Source organism: Prunus avium, chromosome 1, assembly GCF_965620075.1.
Source record: "Prunus avium chromosome 1, drPruAviu1.hap1.1, whole genome shotgun sequence".
Taxonomy (NCBI): domain Eukaryota; kingdom Viridiplantae; phylum Streptophyta; class Magnoliopsida; order Rosales; family Rosaceae; genus Prunus; species Prunus avium.
In genome coordinates, this window is record NC_142284.1 from 36,124,468 (window position 1) to 36,145,760 (window position 21,293).

Here is a 21,293-nt window from a genome sequence, read left to right on the forward strand (position 1 = left end):
TAATGAATCAACCACTTTACAGTGACAACATTGATATGTCACTGTTGTCATGTGGCAGAAGTGCATGTGTCATGTGTGTTTCTTTACTACCTCAACAGCTACGTGTCATGAGACGGAAACTCTAAAAGTTTGACGTCAATGCCCAAAGGTTCATCTGTGGTTGTATGTAGACCTTTCACTGAGACACTGACCAATTTGTTGCCAGCAGATATGGTAAGTAATTAGATGGTGACTGGTTAAGCAATGAGCTCAGCAATTTTCCAGACTTTTGTAAAATGTTGACAAATCTTTTTACTCGTGGAGCTTTCAAAGTGACCCAATAATTGAAATGATAATTCACCACACGGATTGGGTTGTAGGGTACAAATGGGTTCTGTCCATTGAGTCAATAAAAGGGTCAAAACCCAAAGAAACCAGCACTACACAACTCTGGCACAAAAAGAGTAGCCAAAAATTTGAACAGAAAAACCACAATTTCGCCCACCGTGGGGCTCGAACCCACGACCACAAGGTTAAGAGCCTTGCGCTCTACCAACTGAGCTAGACGGGCACGGTGCTTGTTCTCTCAATTGAGCCAATAAAACCATTCAAAACCCAAAGAAATCTCAACTCTGGCCCAAAAAAGATAAGTCAGAATTTAAAACAGAAACAAAAGTAATTTCGCCCACCGTGGGGCTCGAACCCACGACCACAAGGTTAAGAGCCTTGCGCTCTACCAACTGAGCTAGACGGGCACAGTGCTTGTGTTCTCAATTGAGCCAATAAAACCATCAAAACCCAAAGAAATCACAACTCTGGCCCAAAAAAAGAGTAGCCAGAATTTAAAACAGAAATAAACATAACTTCGCCCACCGTGGGGCTCGAACCCACGACCACAAGGTTAAGAGCCTTGCGCTCTACCAACTGAGCTAGACGGGCCGGTTGACTTACAATTCGACCCCACTTTATATAAAATAAAAAAAAGAGAAATTATTCATCACATATATATACTCCAACAACAACAACATAGAACCAAAGAAAAAGAAAAAACTACAAAGTAGCATTATAACAAAACCTAGTCTTGATTCATACGCGATGATTACATGAGAGTTTCAGTCGAAGATAGAGAAATTAATGGACTCAAACTCAATACTTGGTGATCGTCCATGATGTCCATAGAACGGCTCCATTTGTTCCACTCTGAAACCGAAAAACTCGTCGACCGGGTGGTCGTAAGTGTAATTGGTGCCGGAATCACTAGAACAGAGCAGCGGAGGAATAAAAAACCGATCAATATCCTTATCCAAAGATGGAAACGCTATTGCATCAACGTCAATGTTCTCATTAGCCTCTGTTGTTTGATGATCGAAAGTTGGAAAACTCATTGCATCCGCCATATCCATGTTCACATTAATGTTGTCCTCCTCCTCCATCTCTGTTGTTTGAAGACGATCTCCCACAGCTGGCACAGCGGACATTTCAGCTGCTCCGATGACATCCAGCAAATTACTAGGGTTTGCATCCATAACGCCGGAGACGACCTGCGAATGATCAAAAGGTGGTCTTGGGTTCAAGGTAAGGGTGGTCTGTGTGGTTGGATAAGTTATTTCTCGCATAGCGTCCCTTTTAGCTCGGAGAACCTGGAGAAAAGTTAAAACTAATTAACAAGAAATTAATTTATAATTAGTTACTAAGCTGTGGTGTATATGTAAACACTTACATATGATCCGCGCCAGTCATCTTTAAAAAGAAAAAGGGAATCCCCCACACCTAGATTATGTATCTCAATTAAGCTCCCTAAAAAATGATAGTTAATTAATCAGAACATAATTTTGCAAAGAATCCACTAGTGTAGTGGTTTAGAGTGATCGTTCTATCAAAAAAGGTTTAGGTTCGAGTTCTAGCATTCATGCAGTGTATGTGAATTTAATACATTATCGCCTCTTTTAATAAGTAAAAAGTCAAAACATAATTCTCAAATTTAAAGATGTGAAATTATGCAATTAAGTTGGAGATTGGGCTCACTCTTATTATCAAATAAGTACATTCGGCTGGTGTTGTTGGGCCAATACCTGTGAAAAAGATCACATAATATAGATAGCTTGTAATTTAAATCAAAGCAAAAAAATAAAATAAAAATAGTAGGACTTGGCTTAATGGGAACCTGAACTTGAAAGTCCAAACATGCATAAAGTCCATGTCGTCCAAATGCATCCAGAGTCCATCTCTTCCTTGCAGGACAGGAAAATGGACTTCTGCTTCTCTCTAAAGCAATATGTTCATATATAAGTTGCAGCACTGAAACTGAATGTTTGGAAAGCAATATGTTCATATATAGGTTCTGTTCATAAACTTTTATATATATTGTGTCTCATGTGTATATATGTTACATTGTTTCTGATCACATGAAATCATTAAGCCATCTAATTAGTTAACTTAGACTAGTGAAGTGCTCAAACCTTTGGTATAACAATGCGTCCAGTTGAGCTTACATCACTATTTTGTAATTTTTTCTCAAATAATAATCTCATCAGCCCTGGATTGAATACCTAATCAATACGCACATATGTCAATTAATAATGATAGAAATAAGCAAAATGATATTTAAATGTGTGCATAATTAGTATGGTTTGTACATATAATGTGGCTATTTGATCATTATAAACATTAGACCATGTGGCATGCTTGTTTTTTCTTTTTCAAATGTAACTCACTCACGATAGAGGGATGTAATATCTCCAAGGTTATTAATTGGTGAAAATTAGTTTTAAATCAAAGGGTTATCTTAAATTATAAATGACATAGAACAATTAATTTGCTCAAAAGATATATAGAGATATGTTCGAAAGATAAACGACAACAATCAAAGTGACATAAGATACAAAATAATTGATGTGGACTCAGACGTTATTCTAATTTAAATGGTAAGATCATTATCATGTTATTGACACTCGGCACAAAATAATTTGTGAATATAGTGTGAAAACAATATATATGTGTGTATTTTCCCTAACTTACCTTAGTTATCATACAATTGACACGATACATAAAATAATTTGTGAAGATTTTGAAACAATATATGCGCGAAAGTGATATCAAATTAACGGTATTACCTAACTTACAATACGTAGATGCCAACGTGCCTTTGTGAACATACATGCAGGGAAAGCGTTACATGTACATATGTAGTAAGAAACTTTGCTAAATTATCACAACAGGAGTTCGATGTAAGATTAGCATTAATTTGTTGTGATTTTAATGGTAATGAAACCAACAGAAGCATATATGACATCTACAACAGTGCAAACAACCATAAATATGATCAAAGTACCCCTTTGATTCTTGGGCCCTACTTTCGGAAAGGAGAAACGAAAGATGATTTAACCAAAGCTATGTCGAATAGCTCTTCAGCTGAGTACTCTATCATAGATCTTAGCTAGGTTATAATAATTTAACAATCAAAACAAAAAGAATCTGATATATAATTTCAGATCAGAAGGGAAAAGGAATTAATTCGGGAAATCATATCAGAAAATTAATAAGTATAAAAAAGTCAGGGACTAAATTCATATCGGAGACATGACATACAATTAAACAGAAATTATATGAAGAGATTAGGGGGAAAACCATAGAGACATCATCTAAAAGTTTATCAGCCATGAGAGAAACCCTAAGTCCAGCTGTGTAAAACAAAAAAACAAAAATCAGTCTTTGAGAGAAAAACCCATATATCGAGACTGAAACACATAGATCGCTACATATATGATTAAAAATAGCCACAAGATTATCAAAAGAGAAGGATCTAAGCTTACACGGGGCGGTGGAGATGGAGGAGGATGAATAGGGAGACGTAGCGGGCGAGCAGGTGGTTGGTAAACTAGCGGGCAATCTCTCGGCCTTCTCTGACATGGATATCGTCTCTGCGGCCCACTTCTACCTCCCTGGCTCTCCGAAGACCTCGAAGAAGAAGAAGAACAAGCGCATTTGCTGCTTGCTTCAGGATGAATATCACTCTGGTTCCCCATCACAATCTGCTTGTCAGCTGCCTTGCCTCTCACTGCTGCTGCTGCAACCTCAGTCTCCTTGGAAACACCGGCCATTTTTGGGTCCTTTTAATTAATTAATTCTCAATAATATTTAGTAACGCTCGCTCCCACAAACACTCACACACACACACACGCTGCTCTCTCTCTCTCTCTCTCTCTCTGTGCATCCGTAGTATGAGGTGCGCTAGCTGGGTGGTGATATGCAGGGGAGGGTGAGGTCTGCTTTATGAAAAGAGGGAAGAAGGTCTCCTAGCTGGAATTGTCAGTTTCTGGGAATGCGAAGATTAGTGTACGCCAAGGGGCCTTGCTGACTGACGCTCGGCAATCACCAAATATTTGAGTGACAACGTTTACTCACATAAAGCCGGGGAAAGTACTCGTCACCACCACTCTCTCATTTTTCCTTAATTACTCTCTCTTAATAATATTTTCTATATTATATATGATTTAATTATAACGTCCATTTCTATATATATACACATATTTTGGGGTCGGTTCATGGAATCTAGCTAAATCCTAATTCCCATGCCACAGTTGAGCTTGCAACCTGCAGCCCGCATTCAATTTTCCCGTTGAAGTTTTTTGTTTTTTGTTTTTTTGTTAACATGGGTTCGGTTTGATCGGTTTGTACATAAAATTAAATATTTATATATATAATTAAATGTAATTTGCTTCCTTGTATATACTTAAGTGTTTATGTTTTTGGAGGAGGAAGAAAATGCAGACAATAAAAGGGTCTAGACGGTAGGGAAAAAGAGGGATAGGGTATATATGGCTTGAGGGGATTGAGAAGGAATTGGATAGATGGGTGGAAAGGAATTGGGAAGAACTTAAAAGTAGGGAACAGGTGTTGCTCAACTTCTCAGAAGGTAGACACGATATCAAGGGTGCAAGCAGAGGAAGGTAGCTTCCAAATTCCAGAGAATCCTTTGGAAACGTGATCTTTATGCCTATTTGCTTGCACCACCGTCTTCTTGCACTCAACAACCACAGTTTTGTACGTTTCTTCTTTCTAAAAAACCAAAAAGAAAAAAATAAGAAAATTACAATGATTAAAGCCCAGCTCATAAGCAATGTGGGCCAGCTAAAGCCATTCACCACTTCATAACCCAATTGGTTTTGGGTTGACGGCCCAAGGCAGGCCTGAAAGTTTGAGTGCAAAGAGGAGATCAAATCCAATCCAACGGTGCAGATATTTTTTACTTAGTTTCTTCTACTTGTAGTTTTTGTTGATGCAACACAACTTTTTCATCTCTCAAATTTGCGATCCCTTTGCTTCTTGCATTTGTTGCTTGCTATGGATACTGAAAATAATATAGAAATGGATTTATTTTGGAGAATTATAAATGTATTCTAACTTGAAGTTTTTTTTGTCATACAAACAATATTAAGGTGGAGAAATTGAACTTAAGACCTCAGGTCTCAAGGTAAAATGCTCTTAACCACTTTAACTCCAAACCCTTTTATTCTCGATTATACATTGCTCAAGTGATAGGGTTGTTATAAAAAATAAAAAAAATCTTTGAGGTCGTTTATTTGTTGTATTCAACAAAGCTTCATATAAATTTTTGTTTTTTTTTAAAACTAATGAAAAATGAGGAATTCGACATTGTTACATATTTCAACATTATAGAAAGAAATATCACTAAACTAACCTAGTTGGTGCAAAGCTTTGTGATAAATATGTATCTCCATAATTTGATCTCCCCGCGTGGCTTTGTATTGTAGTTTGAATGAATGAATTGGAAAGGTTCAACTGCTCATAGCTATTGTGACGAGATTGGGGTTTTGACACAAAGTGAGCTAGAACCCGATGTAACTTTTACTTTATTGGTAAAAGAGTCATTTAGTGACAGGACCGCCCCATGGAATCCCCTTGAAATCCATGATGAACCCTATTTCCCGTCCGATACCTACCCAATGCTGGACCTACTTTACTAAAACGTCCTAAAGCCCTAGCTTGAAGGGATAAACAAATCGACTTCTGCCGAAACTTCGGCAGAGTCTCCCCTGAAAAATGAACTTTTCCCAAATTTTCCACCTGTCAAAACAGCAAAGAAAAATCCCAACATGCAGCACACACCACAATTAAGACTATTAAAACGGGCTTCACGCCCTCTACCCAAACTCAAACGGACAAACAGAGCAACTAAAGATTTAAGTTTACAACCTGAGGAAAAGAGAGTAAAGAGAAGTAAAGGAAAAGTTCCTACAGAGTGGACAGCCGCGATGCCTCGATGTGGTGGTCTCGACCTCGGATATCTAGGATATGGGGGGCACAAAACAAAAAGTGTGAGTGGACGAAAATAAGCTTTAAACAAAAGTGACCCCCTCCGTTCTAGAAAATAATGTCAAAACACTAAGCTACGAAATCCTTTTGTATATGTACATATATAACATTCGATACTTGAAAATAGTTCAATTCAGTATACTTATATCAAAATATACGATAGAGAAATCCATTTAATTAATACTCCTCAATTTCTTAGAAAACACCAACTTATACATTTAGTCCTTATTGTAAAACCATATAATCGAAACTTCCAAAATAATTCCATTAATATAAAATATAATCACATAAACAAAATAACTCCTTTCTCCCACAACCATACCTTTTCTTAGGCATATGCTTGCAAACATATAAAATTCCAAGTATTTCCAAATAACCCAACTCAAATCCAAACCTCATTCAAAGATCCATACATGTGCAGAGCACTCTAAATGCACATGAGTACGTAATTAATATGAACTCGTGGGTACGACCTCGTTCTTATCTTACTATACTACTAATTGGCCAGTACAATTGCGCGTGACACAACACCCCGACATGTCTACTAAAGGTAAATCCTCGTCAGAAGCAGCCACAACCATGGTTTGAAGATGAAAACAATGAGGCTCATGGCTTTCCCTTATGGGAGGATGTGCCTGATGTTGCGAAGAAAGTACCCCTTGAACTTCAATCATCTCAACTTGAGCAGAGGCTTGCAGTGCAAAACGAGAAGGATTGGCAGGGCCAATATAAGTCACTATATTAAATGCTGACGACGTACTTGCCACGTGAGTCTCTTTATTTTGGGTGATGTCCACCTACAAGACGAAAAGAGAATATGGATGAGTCATAAGATATTAACAGTAAAATATAGCATGCACAAAATCAAAATAAATACAAAGAATAAAGTATTTTTTATACCAATTCGACGTTATGTGGCGTGGAGGTTGTAGCATCATGGAGAAATCCAAGGGGCCGTTCAAGCAGAGTGGTTCCTCCAAAGGGTGGTCCAAGTCGACTAGCCCATCATCGGGCGTATTTGTCACAAGCTCACCAACGATTTTCCCATCACTCGACCATCTGCATGATCAACCGATATGTCGTCAATGGGTGCCTCACTCCTTTACATATGTGCAAATTCAATTCTATTGCCTTCATCATTGAGCTCGGGAGTACTTGAAGTACTTGTATTTCCAAGACGGGAGCCCCGACACTTACGGTCCGAAGGAGCTCCCTTGCATTTCCTCTTCTTCAAAGAAGCGCCTGCATGGTAACAAACGAATTAAATATAGGCTTATTTGTGTACATGCCTCATGTGCTTTCAAAGTTGTCTCAAATTACCACCTGTGCTTTGAAACGTCTCAAAATACCCCATACACTTTTAAAAACTGTCTCACGTTACCCGTTTTGTTAGTATTAAGAGACGTTCCGTTACGTGGTGTAGGCCCCACTTCTTTTAAATCGCTTAACAATGGAGAGTAAGGGTTATTCAGTTTCAGAAAAGGGGAAATTGAGTGAGAAGAGGGCTAGGATTAAGAAGAGGGCTAGGGTTATTCATTTCATTGCTCATCCACTATGAAATTTGCAGAGCATGGCTGTAGTGACGATACCCTCGGAGCCGCTTGATGAAACCTTGGAGCTCGGGCTGCTTCACGTCTCCCCCTTCAACCCGCCATTGATGGAGCTCGGGCTGCTTCATGGCTCCCCCGTCAACCTGCCATTGATGGAGCTCGAGTTGCTTCATGTCTTGCCCTTCAACCTGCCATTGATGGAGCACTAGCAGAATGGAATCCCTAGGGTTTCGAATCTACCAAACCCTGCTGTGCAGAAGCTCAACTGGGGGTGATGAGGAGGAGGGTAGCACCTCAGTGGAGTAGAATAGTGCACCAAAAATCCTAGACAGATTTTCATAAACCCTAGCCCTCTTCTCCCAATTTCCCCTTCTCACCCAATTTCCCCTTTTATGAAACTGAATAACCCTTATTCTCTATTGTTAAGTGATTTAAAAGAAGGGGGGCCCACACCATGTAACGGAACGTCTCTTAATACTGACGGAACGAGTAACGTGAGACAGTTTTTAAAAGTGTAGGGGGTATTTTGAGACATTTCAAAGCACAAATGGTAATCTAAGACAACTTTGAAAGCACAGGGGGCATGTACATAAATAAGCCTTAAATATATATATATATATATATATATATATATACACATTACTGTAAGCAAAATGTAGGTACTTGGAGTTTTCGGTGCTAACCTGGAACTGATGCGATCGGCTCCTTAGCATGCTCAGGGCTGTCGGGAGGAGAAGGTTTCTTCCTGGGAGGACCAATCGCTACCACTTTGGGTTTGAACTTCCTTTGTCTCTTGGAAGAACGCTTCTCATTCACACCATGTTTGGCTACTGATTTTTGCGGCACATTGCTTCTTCTTCCATCATGCAATGATTGTTAACGTGGCCTTTTTCCCAACTCGGGGAACCTCCCAACAATTTTTCCATCCTTAGAAGTAAAGGCAAAATTTCGCTTCTCATTAAGCACAATAGCTTTCTCTTCCGATATCAGTCTTCGGTGATATTAATGGAAGGGAGTAGCCTCTGTGGTGAACTCGCATGAAACCGACTAAAATAGGCGAAGCAACGATTCCAATAAACACGGTGGCTTTTTGAACAGCCACTAACCTTCTTGCCAGTCAAAGCAAGGGCAAATAGTCTACCATCATTTGGCACCCTCACTCCAATCCAAAAGACCTTGTGCATTTCAAGTGGATAGTGAAAGTCGGGTCTTGCCAGAACATCTTTATTATAGTCTAAAATATCGATAATATCGACGAAATATCAAAGATATTATCCTTTTTTCGGGTCACGAATATTTCGGAACGTATCCATGCATATATTGTATAAATATTGATAATATCGACGAAATATCGAGGATATTATTATTTTTTTGGGTCATGGATATTTCGGAACGTATCCATACACATATTGTATAAATATCGATAATATCTGAAAATATCGATGTCGATAATTTCGCTCACACTTCAGCAATGTTTTGTCAAAATATCGCTGTAATATCGAAAATATCAATGTAATGGAAAAAAGGAAAAAAAAAACACAAAGCACACATGTAAAGGGTATTCGAACCCCTGCCATCTCTCCTCTATTATATTACATATAACATATAGAATTTTTAATAAACAACTTATAATTTAAGTTAAAATTTCCTCTAAAACAAATTAGACATGACTCAATTAGAAATATTTAGCTCTAAACATGCAATTATTTATACATTTGTATTTTCTACTTCGGCCCCCCCAACTTTACAATTCTAGCTTCGCCCCTGAAAATACGCAAAGGGGAACTCTATGTGGTACTAAGTCACTCTGTATCTTACCATACAATGTATAAAGTGTAAAATATTGTAGTAAATCATTATATATAAATGATTATGGTCTGTTTAATCTTCTTTCATTAATTATTACATATTTTCTACACTCACAGTGTTTGTCAGCTCGCTACATAATCAACTTTAATAAGTTAAACCCATCATGTAATGCATTTCCTTCCATTTTTTTTTGGTGATAAACTAAAAGATAATTGACTAAATAAACATTCTCCAAAGTTTCAATAAAAATTTCTGTGGTTTTTATTCAATTTTTATCGATATCGATAATATCCCGATATTTCCATTGAAATTTCCGTGTTTTTGGACTATCGATATTTCCGATACCATCAATATTTTAGATCTTGACCTTGATCAAGCCCAAATTGTCGTCTAACCCGATGAGTCTAGTAATGAACAGACACCTCGGAATGATCATCACTAAATGTAAACAACGGGAGGCCTGCCATATTCAAACCCTTTGGGTACCTTGGTATAGGGGCGAAAGACGAAATGTTGAATATCATGTAATAACTCAAGGAAGTTTTGGCATTTCCTTTGCTTTCTCCTAAACCACCGAGAAATCAAAGGAGGCATATCTGGCACGTATAAATCATTACTAGTACGAACAAATAGTCTAGTTTGTGAATAGGGCAGCGGGCGCACGTCCAAACCATTAATGTGCTCCCATAGAAACAATTGCAAAAAGCTTGAATTAAGAAAACTCTCCACTGCCATGGTTCCAGCTACTCCTTTCTTATTAGAGACAAAGCAATACCCATCCCTTTATTCCAGGGGGAACATCCCATATTGGGGAACATTCCATATTGTGGAACATCCCATATTTTAATGCATAGATTTAGGGGATATGTTAGGAATATGTGAGACATCACTCACGTGCTTGACTTATGTGCACAACACTTTTGTATAAATATTGGTTATTGTGAATACAACATCATCGAAGTTTTTATCTCCATTCTTCTTCATGGTATCAGAGCTTCACCTGGAGTAATAATATTTCTTTTCTTCATCTTCCAATACCTTCCTCTTCTTCTTCTCCAATATTCAATCTATTAATCCTCTTTTCATATGGCGTCCACTTCTTCTACTCTTTCTTTTCCCATCACAAACATATCAAATCATATTTCTGTAAAACTAGATTCAGAGAACTATCTCCTGTGGCGTGACCAGTTTATGCCTCTGCTCCTTTGCAATAATCTACTTGGCTATGTAGATGGCTCCACACCTGCACCACCACAATCAGTGACAGACAAAACTACACAAAAGGAAGAAATCAATCTGGACTACAAGATTTGGATGAAAACCGATCAGTTTCTCTTAAGTTGTATAAAGGCAACTCTTTCCCCTGGAACTAGTGCTCATGTTCTTGGTTTACACACTTCGAAGCTAGTCTGGGATTCTCTTCAAACTCTTTTCCAACAACAATCTCAAGCCCGTATTGATTATCTTCGTGACCGTCTTCAAAGTATTAAGAAAGGTACATATTCTGCAGAAGAATACATTGCTGAAATTAAGGGGATTGCTGATAAACTTGCTGCTATTAATCATTCTGTCTCTGATTCTGAGCTTGTAACCCGCACTCTTAATGGGCTGCAACATGAACCAAATTATTTACCGTTTGTTTATGCAATTGAAAACCGGGAGAAACCACCATCTTTTGATGATTTGCGGGCACGCCTGCTTGTGCACGAGCAGAGAGTTAATGCACTACTTTCACATCAATCCTCTACAATTGCTTCTGCTGGTTCTCAAACAAATGAAGTTGCTCTTTCTACTCGCAACAACAACTCTGCACAGAGGTTTGACAACGGTAGTGGTAGTCAATACCGTCGTGGTGGTTTTGGAAATCGTGGAAATGGTTATCGCGGTGGACGTGGCAATCATAATGGCGGATATAGCACTGGTCGTGGCAATGGACGTAATTATAGTCGTGGCTTTGATCGAGCATTTGATCGTGGTTTTCGCAATCGTCGCATGATTTGTCAACTTTGTCACACTGAGGGACATGCTGCTGATACTTGCAGTTCTTATTCTCGCCGTGAAAATCAAAATAATTATGGTCACCAAGCATCTCTTTCTTCAAACTTTGCTAGTATGCACTTAGGTCCATACACCTCTAATGACTCATTCACTGAGAATGTATCTCCTCATTGGCTGGCAGATTCAGGAACAACTAGTCATATGACACATATTCCAGGGGTGATTCAAAACCCAATGGCTCATGCAGGCAACAATCAAGTTTATGTGGGTAACGGAAATTCTCTTCCTATTAAACATACGGGTGATGGTATTCTTCCAACTCCATCTCATTCATTATTATTGAAAAATATTTTGCATGTTCCTGGCATCAAAGAGAATCTATTGTCTGTTGCAAAATTTACTCGTGATAACAATTGTGTTTTCTTGTTATTCCCATGGGGTTATGTGATCAAGGACCTGCGTACTCAGAAGACACTCATGGAAGGTCCAGTTAAAGGAAATCTGTATCCCATTCCTATAGGTCATGGTGAGCAATCTGGTTTTCCCAATCAAGTTTCCAGAAATAAAGAGGTAGCTGCGGTTTGCTCTAATACAGATTCCAGAACTCTGTGGCACAGACGCTTGGGGCATCCTTCATCTCCTGTCATGTCTAAACTTCCAATAGATAAGGATTTTTCAAAGTCTGCTTGGCCCTCAGTTTGTGAAGCCTGTCAGATTGGCAAAAGCCGACGATTACCATTTGCTTTATCTACTAGAACAAGCTCTGTTATTTTTGATCTCATTCACTGTGACATTTGGGGACCTTCACCCCAATCTAGTGTTTCCGGCTTTCGTTATTATATAATTTTTATTGATGATTTCAGTCGTTACACATGGTTATATCCTATGAAAGCTAAGTCAGACAGTATCAGTTGCTTCCAACATTTTAAGTTAATGAGTCAGAATTTATTCAACGCTAAAATTCGCTTTTTCCAATGTGATGGGGCTAAGGAACTTGTTCAAGGGGTTTTTAAGAATTATTTGGATGATTGTGGAATTTCTCAACGAATTTCATGTCCTCATACACCTCAACAAAATGGTAAAGAAAGTGCACCTGATCTAGCAAGTGATACAAGTACCCCAAGAACATGGGGGCTAACGGAATCGCGTCGCCCCGCGTGATTGCCAGTGCTAAAGGAAACACTCTCTCATGTATGAAATCTGTGGAGAAATCACAAAACACAAACTTTCTGAGCCATAAGGATACGAATGCATGAAGACTACTGGGATGCCTTTTGTCTTTATCACCAAAATGTCTTACCCAGTTACTGAATCGAAAAGATTGCTTACCTATAGCACCCTTTTGAAGAATCTCAAGCTTTTCTTTGCCTTTCTTTGATTACCAACAATAGGAGGACGAAGAATATTTACCACATCTTCTAGTGTAGGAGTGAATTCCCCCCATGAACATATGAAAGTGTGTGTTTCCGTGCTCCATCTCCTGATTACAAGGCGAAGTAGCTGCATTTCCAAATGGATCTCACATCGTTTGGATACGAAAATGGCATCTAACACCTCAGTTCTTCGCAAGGTATCTCATTTAATCAGATCCTCTAACTCATGCTCGACCCATTATGACCAGCCCCCAGTGGTGTCGCAGGGGTATTGAAAAAATATAGGGACCGCCGGAAACATGCCTCCTTCTATGCAACACCTAGAGATGGACTTGAGATCTATAATGGGAGCTACCTTCGCCGCTGGCTCTTCATCTATAAGTGGACCTTTGCAAAGGTTATTAGATGACGGAGAGGGGGTCATCCCCTCCTTAAGCCATCATCTAGGGAGAACAAGTTATCTTTCATCACTGGTGGCGACCTAGGCAAGATGTCGGAACCCATTAAAATATACCTTGTGAATTCCTACAAGCAGGACAAGAAATAATGGTAAGACTAAAACTCAGGGCATGATAAGATTCATCAAGAGAAAGGATATGCTAAATTCTCAAACAAAAGGAACATGCTAAGCAAAACTTATACATAAGCTTTCCAACCACTCTAGCTGGAACAACACACCTTTAGAAAATCACTAGAAATCAAGTTTACAACTAGCAAATCCCAAACTTTCCTGATTAGAAATAGACATGTCAAGCTCATTTTCTCAAAAATTTCGTTGCATTTAGAGCTAGGGAAGCCTGCCAAATAGATTCCTGAAACAGGCCATGTAGCAGAAACTGCACAATTCCAGCACCTTAAACCCTTACTTTGAAATTACACAAAAAATTCATTTTTGCTTCAACTGACATAGGACCAATTCCAACATAACCATTGAGAAGTCTAGTCTTAGGTGTCAAAAGCTCCATTTCATATTCAAAGGACAAAATTTCGAAAGGTCAGAGAACATCCCATAAGATACTTTGAGACTTTTTCTCAAACACTTAGCATGCATGAATTAAGTAAGCTTGTGGGAGGTTTGTTTATCACCAAGTTAAAACCCTAAATCAGAAGCTCAAACTAATTCACGAATTCTGGGAAATACAGAGGAACTCAAGCATTTAAGCATAGAAAACAAGCATGCAACAAAGGAATCAACATCAATTTATGATCATACTTAAGAAAATGAAGACATGGAACACTGCAATGGTTGAATGATCCTCAATTTTGGATATATTATAAATAACACAAATTCAAGCAGATTTCATGAAGTAAGCACAATCATCCGAGCATCAGAAATTAAAAACAAGTGAAGAAACTAAATTTGCAGGCACTCACCAGCAATGGATGAACACAGAAGTTGCAGACCAACTTTGAGGCTTCAGAAAAAATCCAAAAATTCTCAAATGCTTACAGGATCTATTACTCGAGAAGATGAACAACTTTCATCAAGGAAGGTTTCTGATATGAGCTTCCAAAATATGACTTCTGTATTGATGAATAGTAGCCACATGTTTCAATCTTGAAGAGAGAAGAAGAGTTGAAGGAGAAGAAGGAAAATGAAAGGCACATGCACATGCTGAGATAATAAAAAAAACTTGGGAAAGCTTGCAAATTGCAAAATAGTTAAGCTCCTAACCCACCTTATCAATATTGTAAGCCTTTCTATTATCACATTCTCATGTTTTATTGTCATAAAACAAACAAGTAAAAGAAGGCACTCCACTTGTGAGAAGTTGCATATAGTTTTTCCTATCTTTAAGTTAGCACTTCCTTTTAGAGCCATTGAGTTTTGATTTCCTTACAAACTTTTTCCACGCTACAATTATTATATGGTTGCATTATTATAATCATTTTTGCATTACTTTGATTACACTTGTTGTCATGCTTGGTGCATATAAAAATTTAATGCCACCACCACCTTTGCATGTACATAACGAAATAATAACTTATATTTATCCTTGTTATTTTCACTTTATCATTGTTACATTTGGTGCATTATAGCCACAAGCATGACAATATCATCTTAACCAAAGAAAAGGAGGGTCGCGTGTGATCGTCATACGCAAGCCACTTTATGCATTATATTTATCACTGTTGTGCGGAAACACCCTTTGATCTTGTTCTCAATGGACTATGTAACAAACCCCCACAACTCACAAGGATGAATGAAACACTCACACACTTAGAAAAATAAGTAAGCACACAAAGAACATAGAGATTTATAGAAGTTCAACAACTAATTGCCTACATCCTCATGGTGATCCCCTTGAGAAAATTGACTAATGAAAGGTAGGTTACAACCTTGGTTTACAAAGAAACCCCTTTGAACTCTCTGTTTCCCTCCCCAAGCTCTCTTTTTCTCTCTCACCCCTTTACTTAAACCCTTGATGCTCTTGTGGACTCTCTCACTTAGTTTTCCCTCCTTGATTTCTAGACTTACAAGACTCCCACTCTCAGCTCTCCCTCTTGTTTCTGATTGCTCTTAAAAACACCTTGGACTCCCAGCTCTCTCTATTTGTTGATCCTAATTGTATTCTTTGCACTTCGTACTTAAATAGACACTATAAGGAGCCTCTCTTCAGCTGCTACTTCACTTGCTAGTCACCCTCATCAAGCCCTTGGAATGAGAAGTCTTCACACCAGCCACCTTCATTAATGTCCTTGGGATGGGAAGCCATGCATCTAGAGCTACAACAACATGCTGGAAGTCACCCCTAGAGCTATTACAAATCAGTTCCCCCCTTTTGAAACTAATTCCTAACCCCTAAAATAACTCACAAGCTTCCAAACAAACTCATTGATTTTGGGATTACAAAACTATTTGGAATGGGAACTGAAAACATGTGAAAAACAAAGCCAAAACTGAATGAAACTAATTGCATTCTGGTTTGCAATTTCCAACTGTCAGTTTGTCAATTGTATTCTTGTTTGCAATTTCCAACTGTCTGTTTATCAATTGCATTCGGTTTTGCAATTTCCAACTGTCTTTTGTTAATTGCATTCTTTCTTTTACATCTTAGGTGAGCCAATTTTCACAACATTCACTTCAAATTTTGTATTGTTACTCAGCATGCATTCCTGTCTCATGCATACTATCAAATGATAGTCACATGGGTTATTTGAATCATCCTCAACGTTAAAGGCTTTGGGTAAGATATTATTTCGAAACACTACAGAAAGAAAAGAAACGGTCACCTACTATGGCTTTCTGTTTTGGGGCTGAAATTGATTATTTGGTCCATTTTAGGTACCTTTCATGGCCCCAATAATCAAGGGGGCTAACGTTAAGGCCCAAAAAAATCTTAAGAAAACCCATGCATATTTTAAAGCCCAATGCACTATCATGCTATAAAAGCAGCCTAACCGATGTGGGAGCCAAATTAAATCAGAACCCTAATTCCTTCTATTTGGGGATAATTTGACCTAATTGGGAATTTCTAAACCTAATTAGGAGTTACTCAATTTAATTGGGGGTTATCCAATTAAATGAGGAATTACCTAATTATGTTGGAAATTAACCTACCTACCACCATTAGGGATTTGATTAATTCCCTAATTATCAAATCCCTAAATACACCAACTCCACCAACCTCACCTACCACAATTAGGGATTTGATTAATTCCCTAATTAATCAAATCCATAAATGTACCAACCTCACCTACCTCACCAACCACACCAACCTCACCAACCTCGTCAAGGCCCCCTATAAATACTTGGCCACGCACAAGGATGAGGTACGTCAGAATTTCTACTCAAACTCTAGAGAGCTCTTCCCTTCACAAATCCTAGCCACCTCCTCTCTCTCTCTCTCTCTCTCTCTCTCTCTCTCTCTCTCTCTCTCTCTCTCTCTTTTACATAAGGCTCCGGCCGCCCGGTTTTCACCACACATATATATCTCCGTACCCTATTTAGCTATTGATTTTTCCCTAAATCAATTGAACTAACTTAGGCATCGGAGGGCCTTTGGCCAACACCCCCCGGGTGTGGTCTTCTTATCCAATTTATTTTGCAGGGAGAAAGAGGCGGCGAAGAAGAAAGGGGAATCTTTCAACGGAATATTCTCATGGGAGGAAATTTGCTCCCACAAATTGGTGCTTTCATTGAGAGCACGAGTTATACTCAAAGCGTGCTCTAAATCCATTTTCCACACTTTTCCAATCCACCGAAGCCTTCCAAACAACCATGGTTGGAAGCAAGAAGACGAGAGGCAAAACCGCCGCGATGGCAAAATCCGCGACGGCTCATAGCCACTCCACCCATGATCCCGCGATCGACATGGTGGCACCACCACCTCTCACCACCGCGCCGGCCACCGCCGTCACCCAAGGCCCCGTGGCCGGATCTAGCCACCCTCATGGCACCACCGCCGAGCATGGTGGAACCTCCCATCAAGGTGGGCTCATTACCACCGCCGACTTAGGCCCAATCTTGGAACAACTTCAAGCATTCCCTCCATTGCCTCCACGCTCGACACACGCTCCTGCGCACACCTCCCATGAAATCCTAGCCCGTATGCAGTTGGGCTCCACACACTTCTCTCCTCCCGATCCACGAAGTCAAGCAGACCTTAATCTGAGAGTTGACCAACTAGCCCAGAGAATGGACGACCAAAGTAATTTGATGAGGCAGCTCCTCAACCAAATCAATCTAGTTCAAAATCTTGGCCTTGGACAACTGGGCGAAGAGAGAAGGATTGACGAACGCGCCGATAGGCAGCTCGATGGGTACCAAGCAGGTCGAGCAGGAGCAAGCAGACAAGGAGAGGGACAACAACGTGATCAGTTTGCCAACATGTCACAAGCATCCGCAAGCCACACTCAGAGCAATGTGCGTGAAAGGTTGGGCCCACAACCTGACATCCGCGCCCGACTGGGCCCGCAGGGAAATGTTCTTCAAAGGTTAAGCTCCCAGGGACGTCAACCTGACACCCATCGCAATGTGGACCGTGAAGAGAGGCGCTCCGCTGACCACTCACAGAGGAACATTCATGAAAGGCTAGGCTCCCAGGGACGTCAACCTGATAACTTTCGCAATGTGGATCACGAGGAAAGGCGCTCCGTCGCTCAGTCTCGAAGAGTCGGTTCTCATCGACAAGTTGCAGAGAACCCTTCGCAGGCGCAGTCCACCAATACGCCGCCCAGGCAACACAGCTGAGAAAATCGAACCTTGCGAGTCAATGAGGAAGTTAATCAGCGTCGCCTAAATCGCGAAGGTCGCCAACATAACCAACTAGCAATGCGTGCGGAAGACGTTGAGAAGCTTGTGAATGACCGACTTCGAGACTTGAGGACTGGCGGGAACTTCGAAGATGCACTACGCCAGGAGATAGACCAGGCAAATTCTACGCCTTTCACTGCCGAGATTGAGCAGGCTGCTCCCCCGAAGCGATTCTCGACGCCTTCGTTTACCCACTTCAAAGGGGACTCCGATCCCGAAAGTCACCTAAAATACTTCAAAAATGTCATGATCCTTCACAAGACCGACGACGCATTGATGTGCAAGGTGTTTGTAATGACCTTGCGAGGAGCAGCCCAAGACTGGTTCCACACTCTACCATCCGGGTCAATCAGCAGCTTCAAGGAGCTGGCTTACGTCTTCACCAAAGAATACATCTCTTACCGGATGATTAAGAAGAACCCGGACCATCTGTTCAACCTACGCAAGAAGTCCGACGAATCCCTTCGAGACTACATCAAAAGATTTAAAGCAGAAAAGGCCAACATTGTGGGGTGTGACGACCGAATCGCGTCCTCTGCTTTCAAGAAAGGCCTTCCAGCTGAACACGACTTATACCGCGAGCTGACTATCGCTCCCAGCCAAACTCTGGCAGAGGTCTTCGCGACCGCGGAACGCTATGCGCTTTGGGATGATGATCGAATCGCCGCAAAGAAGTCTACTAAGCAGGAAGACCAGCCGTCTAAGAGGGCAGGCCAAAGGAGCGAAGGGTTTAGCAACAAAAACAAGGACAAACGCAGGTCACACCCACAAGGGGACGCTATGGCAGGAGAGAACTACACAAAGTTCTCCATCCCCATACATCAAATCTTAGCCCAAGTGAAAGACAAACCTTGGGTAAAAAGACCACCACCCTTGAGAGGAGATCCAGATAAGAGGGATACCAGGAAATACTGTGCCTTTCATGGGACGAACGGGCACACTACAAACAACTGCTTTGCCTGGAAGACGCATCTTGAAGAACTAGTGAGAGAAGGTCACTGCACGGAATTCATTGCAAAGCAGGCCATCCAGCAAATTGAAGACCGTGACACCGCCAAGGAACCACCTCAGAAAGTCATAAGAATTAACACAATCCTGGCCGACTCTGAGGAGTCTGGATTGACAAGCAAAGAAAAGAAAAGGAAAATCAAACAGGCCACTATGATCTCCCAAATCACGACCGACCTTCTACCAGCAGAAGACGACCCTGTGATCGGCTTCCAGAAGAAAGACCTGATCGGTCTCGACATGCCACATAACGACGCCCTTGTTATTAGCATTCAAGTCGCTCAAGCCATGGTCGACCGAATCCATGCAGACGAGGGCAGCGCAGCTAATATCTTGCAACTGGCAGTCATTCAACAGATGGGCTTGGAAGCAAAGATCAACAAAACAGCCAGATCGTTGACTGGCTTTAATGGTGCAACAACAGTTACCGTGGGCACAATAGACCTTGACGTCCATTCCCCACCTGTAATAAGCTCACAAACATTCATGGTCATTGATGAAGTCTCACCCTACAATGGCATCCTGGGCAGACCATGGATTGGCAAAATCAACGCCATCACCTCTGCCACACATCAGAAAATTCGCTACCCAATTCATGGGGGCGGTGTCGGCCAGATCAACAGCGACCAGGCAATGGCGAGGAAATGTTCGGCTCAAGGGCTGAAGAAAAGCAAGATAACACAATTCCTCCCTGTGAATCAGGCAGATCTAAAGGAAGTTGGACAAGCGAATATCGCTCCTTTATAGCAATTAAAGGGTCAGGACCAAGCCGAGGGAATCTATCCAGGATCTCCCCAGAAGAAGGATGGAAACCCGAAGAGGACGTTGAGCTAATACCCTTGGATCCTGACCAGCCAGACAGAAAAGCGCGGATCGGCTCGCGCCTAAGCCCAGACGAGAAGGTGGAGATCACCACCTTCCTCCAGAATAACAAAGACATGTTTGCATGGTCGCCATCTGACATGCCTGGCATCGACCCAAACATTATCTGCCACTGGCTCCACTTCAACCCTGCTAGCAAGCCAGTGGCGCAGAAGAGACGCAACTTCGCTCCCGAGAGGGTCGCAATCATTGAAGCCGAGATCGACAAACTCCTAGCGGCCGGCTTCATCGAAGAAGTCTCCTACTCAGAGTGGCTGGCCAACGTTGTTCTGGTGGCAAAACAAGAAAAGGGGAAATGGAGAGTTTGCGTCGATTACACCGACCTCAACAAAGCATGCCCTAAAGACAACTTCCCGTTGCCGAGAATTGACCAACTCGTGGATTCCACCTCCGGCAATGAGTTGCTCAACTTCATGGACGCCTACTCTGGTTATAATCAAATCCTGATGCACGAGGATGACAGGGCAAAAACCTCTTTCATCATCGAGAGAGGGACCTACTGCTACAAGGTTATGCCTTTTGGTCTAAAGAATGCCGGAGTAACCTACCAAAGACTTATGAATAAAATCTTCAAGGAACAGATCGGCAAAACAATGGAGGTCTACGTGGACGACATGCTGGTCAAAGCTCCTAAGCGTGCAGATCACATCAAAAACCTCGCTGAGGCATTCAGCCTGCTCCGCCAATATCGCATGAAGCTGAATCCAAGTAAATGCACGTTTGGGGTATCGTCCGGCCGATTCCTGGGATACCTAGTCACGCAACGAGGCATCGAGGCACATCCACGCCAAATTAAGGCTATTCTCGAGATGAAGTCACCTTCCGCAATGAAGGAAATACAAAGTCTGACGGGCAGAGCAGCGGCCCTTAACCGATTCCTCTCTAGATCTACCGACAAGTGCAGACCATTCTTCAAAGCCTTGAAGAAATGGCAAAGAGACAAATGGGATGAGGAGTGCGAAATAGCTTTCCAAAATCTAAAGACTTACCTCACTTCACCTCCCCTGCTCTCAAAACCAGTTCCTGGTGAGGACTTGTTTGTGTACCTGGCAGTGTCCAACTCAGCCGTTAGCTCAGCTCTCATCCGAGAAGAACTGGGGG

General features: G+C 40.9%; 2 protein-coding genes and 3 non-coding genes across 5 annotated transcripts; 1 reads left to right on the forward strand and 4 right to left on the reverse strand.

Moving 5' to 3' along the window:
- Positions 1–477: 477 nt before the first annotated feature.
- On the reverse strand, positions 478–550 carry TRNAK-CUU (transfer RNA lysine (anticodon CUU)). The gene has a single exon. It is a non-coding gene; the product is annotated as a tRNA-Lys (tRNA).
- Positions 551–661: 111 nt separating this feature from the next.
- On the reverse strand, positions 662–734 carry TRNAK-CUU (transfer RNA lysine (anticodon CUU)). The gene has a single exon. It is a non-coding gene; the product is annotated as a tRNA-Lys (tRNA).
- A 111-nt stretch (positions 735–845) lies between these two features.
- Positions 846–918, reverse strand: TRNAK-CUU (transfer RNA lysine (anticodon CUU)). The gene has a single exon. It is a non-coding gene; the product is annotated as a tRNA-Lys (tRNA).
- Positions 919–946: 28 nt separating this feature from the next.
- Positions 947–4,217, reverse strand: LOC148297739 (uncharacterized). The gene is made up of 6 exons (XM_088247603.1): positions 3,792–4,217; positions 2,439–2,528; positions 2,144–2,244; positions 2,005–2,051; positions 1,700–1,776; positions 947–1,619 (listed from the first exon to the last, which is right to left on the reverse strand). Exons 1-6 carry the CDS (start codon positions 4,077–4,079, stop codon positions 1,092–1,094), a joined length of 1,131 nt encoding a protein of 376 aa, XP_088103729.1. The 5' UTR covers positions 4,080–4,217; the 3' UTR covers positions 947–1,091.
- A 14,103-nt stretch (positions 4,218–18,320) lies between these two features.
- LOC148297740 (uncharacterized) lies at positions 18,321–20,057 on the forward strand. Its single transcript, XM_088248066.1, has one exon. The coding sequence runs from the start codon at positions 18,321–18,323 to the stop codon at positions 20,055–20,057; it is 1,737 nt and encodes a 578-aa protein (XP_088104192.1).
- Positions 20,058–21,293: the final 1,236 nt, after the last annotated feature.

Coding starts and splice junctions, on each gene's coding strand:
- LOC148297739 (XM_088247603.1), bottom strand. CDS start 4,079: ATGGCCGGTGTTTCCAAGGAGACTGAGGTTGCAGCAGCAGCAGTGAGA. Junction 2,245..2,438: donor GACGCATTGTTATACCAAAG/GTTTGAGCACTT, acceptor ATATTGCTTTAG/AGAGAAGCAGAAGTCCATTT. Junction 2,052..2,143: donor GTTTGGACTTTCAAGTTCAG/GTTCCCATTAAG, acceptor TCTTTTTCACAG/GTATTGGCCCAACAACACCA.
- LOC148297740 (XM_088248066.1), top strand. CDS start 18,321: ATGCGTGCGGAAGACGTTGAGAAGCTTGTGAATGACCGACTTCGAGAC.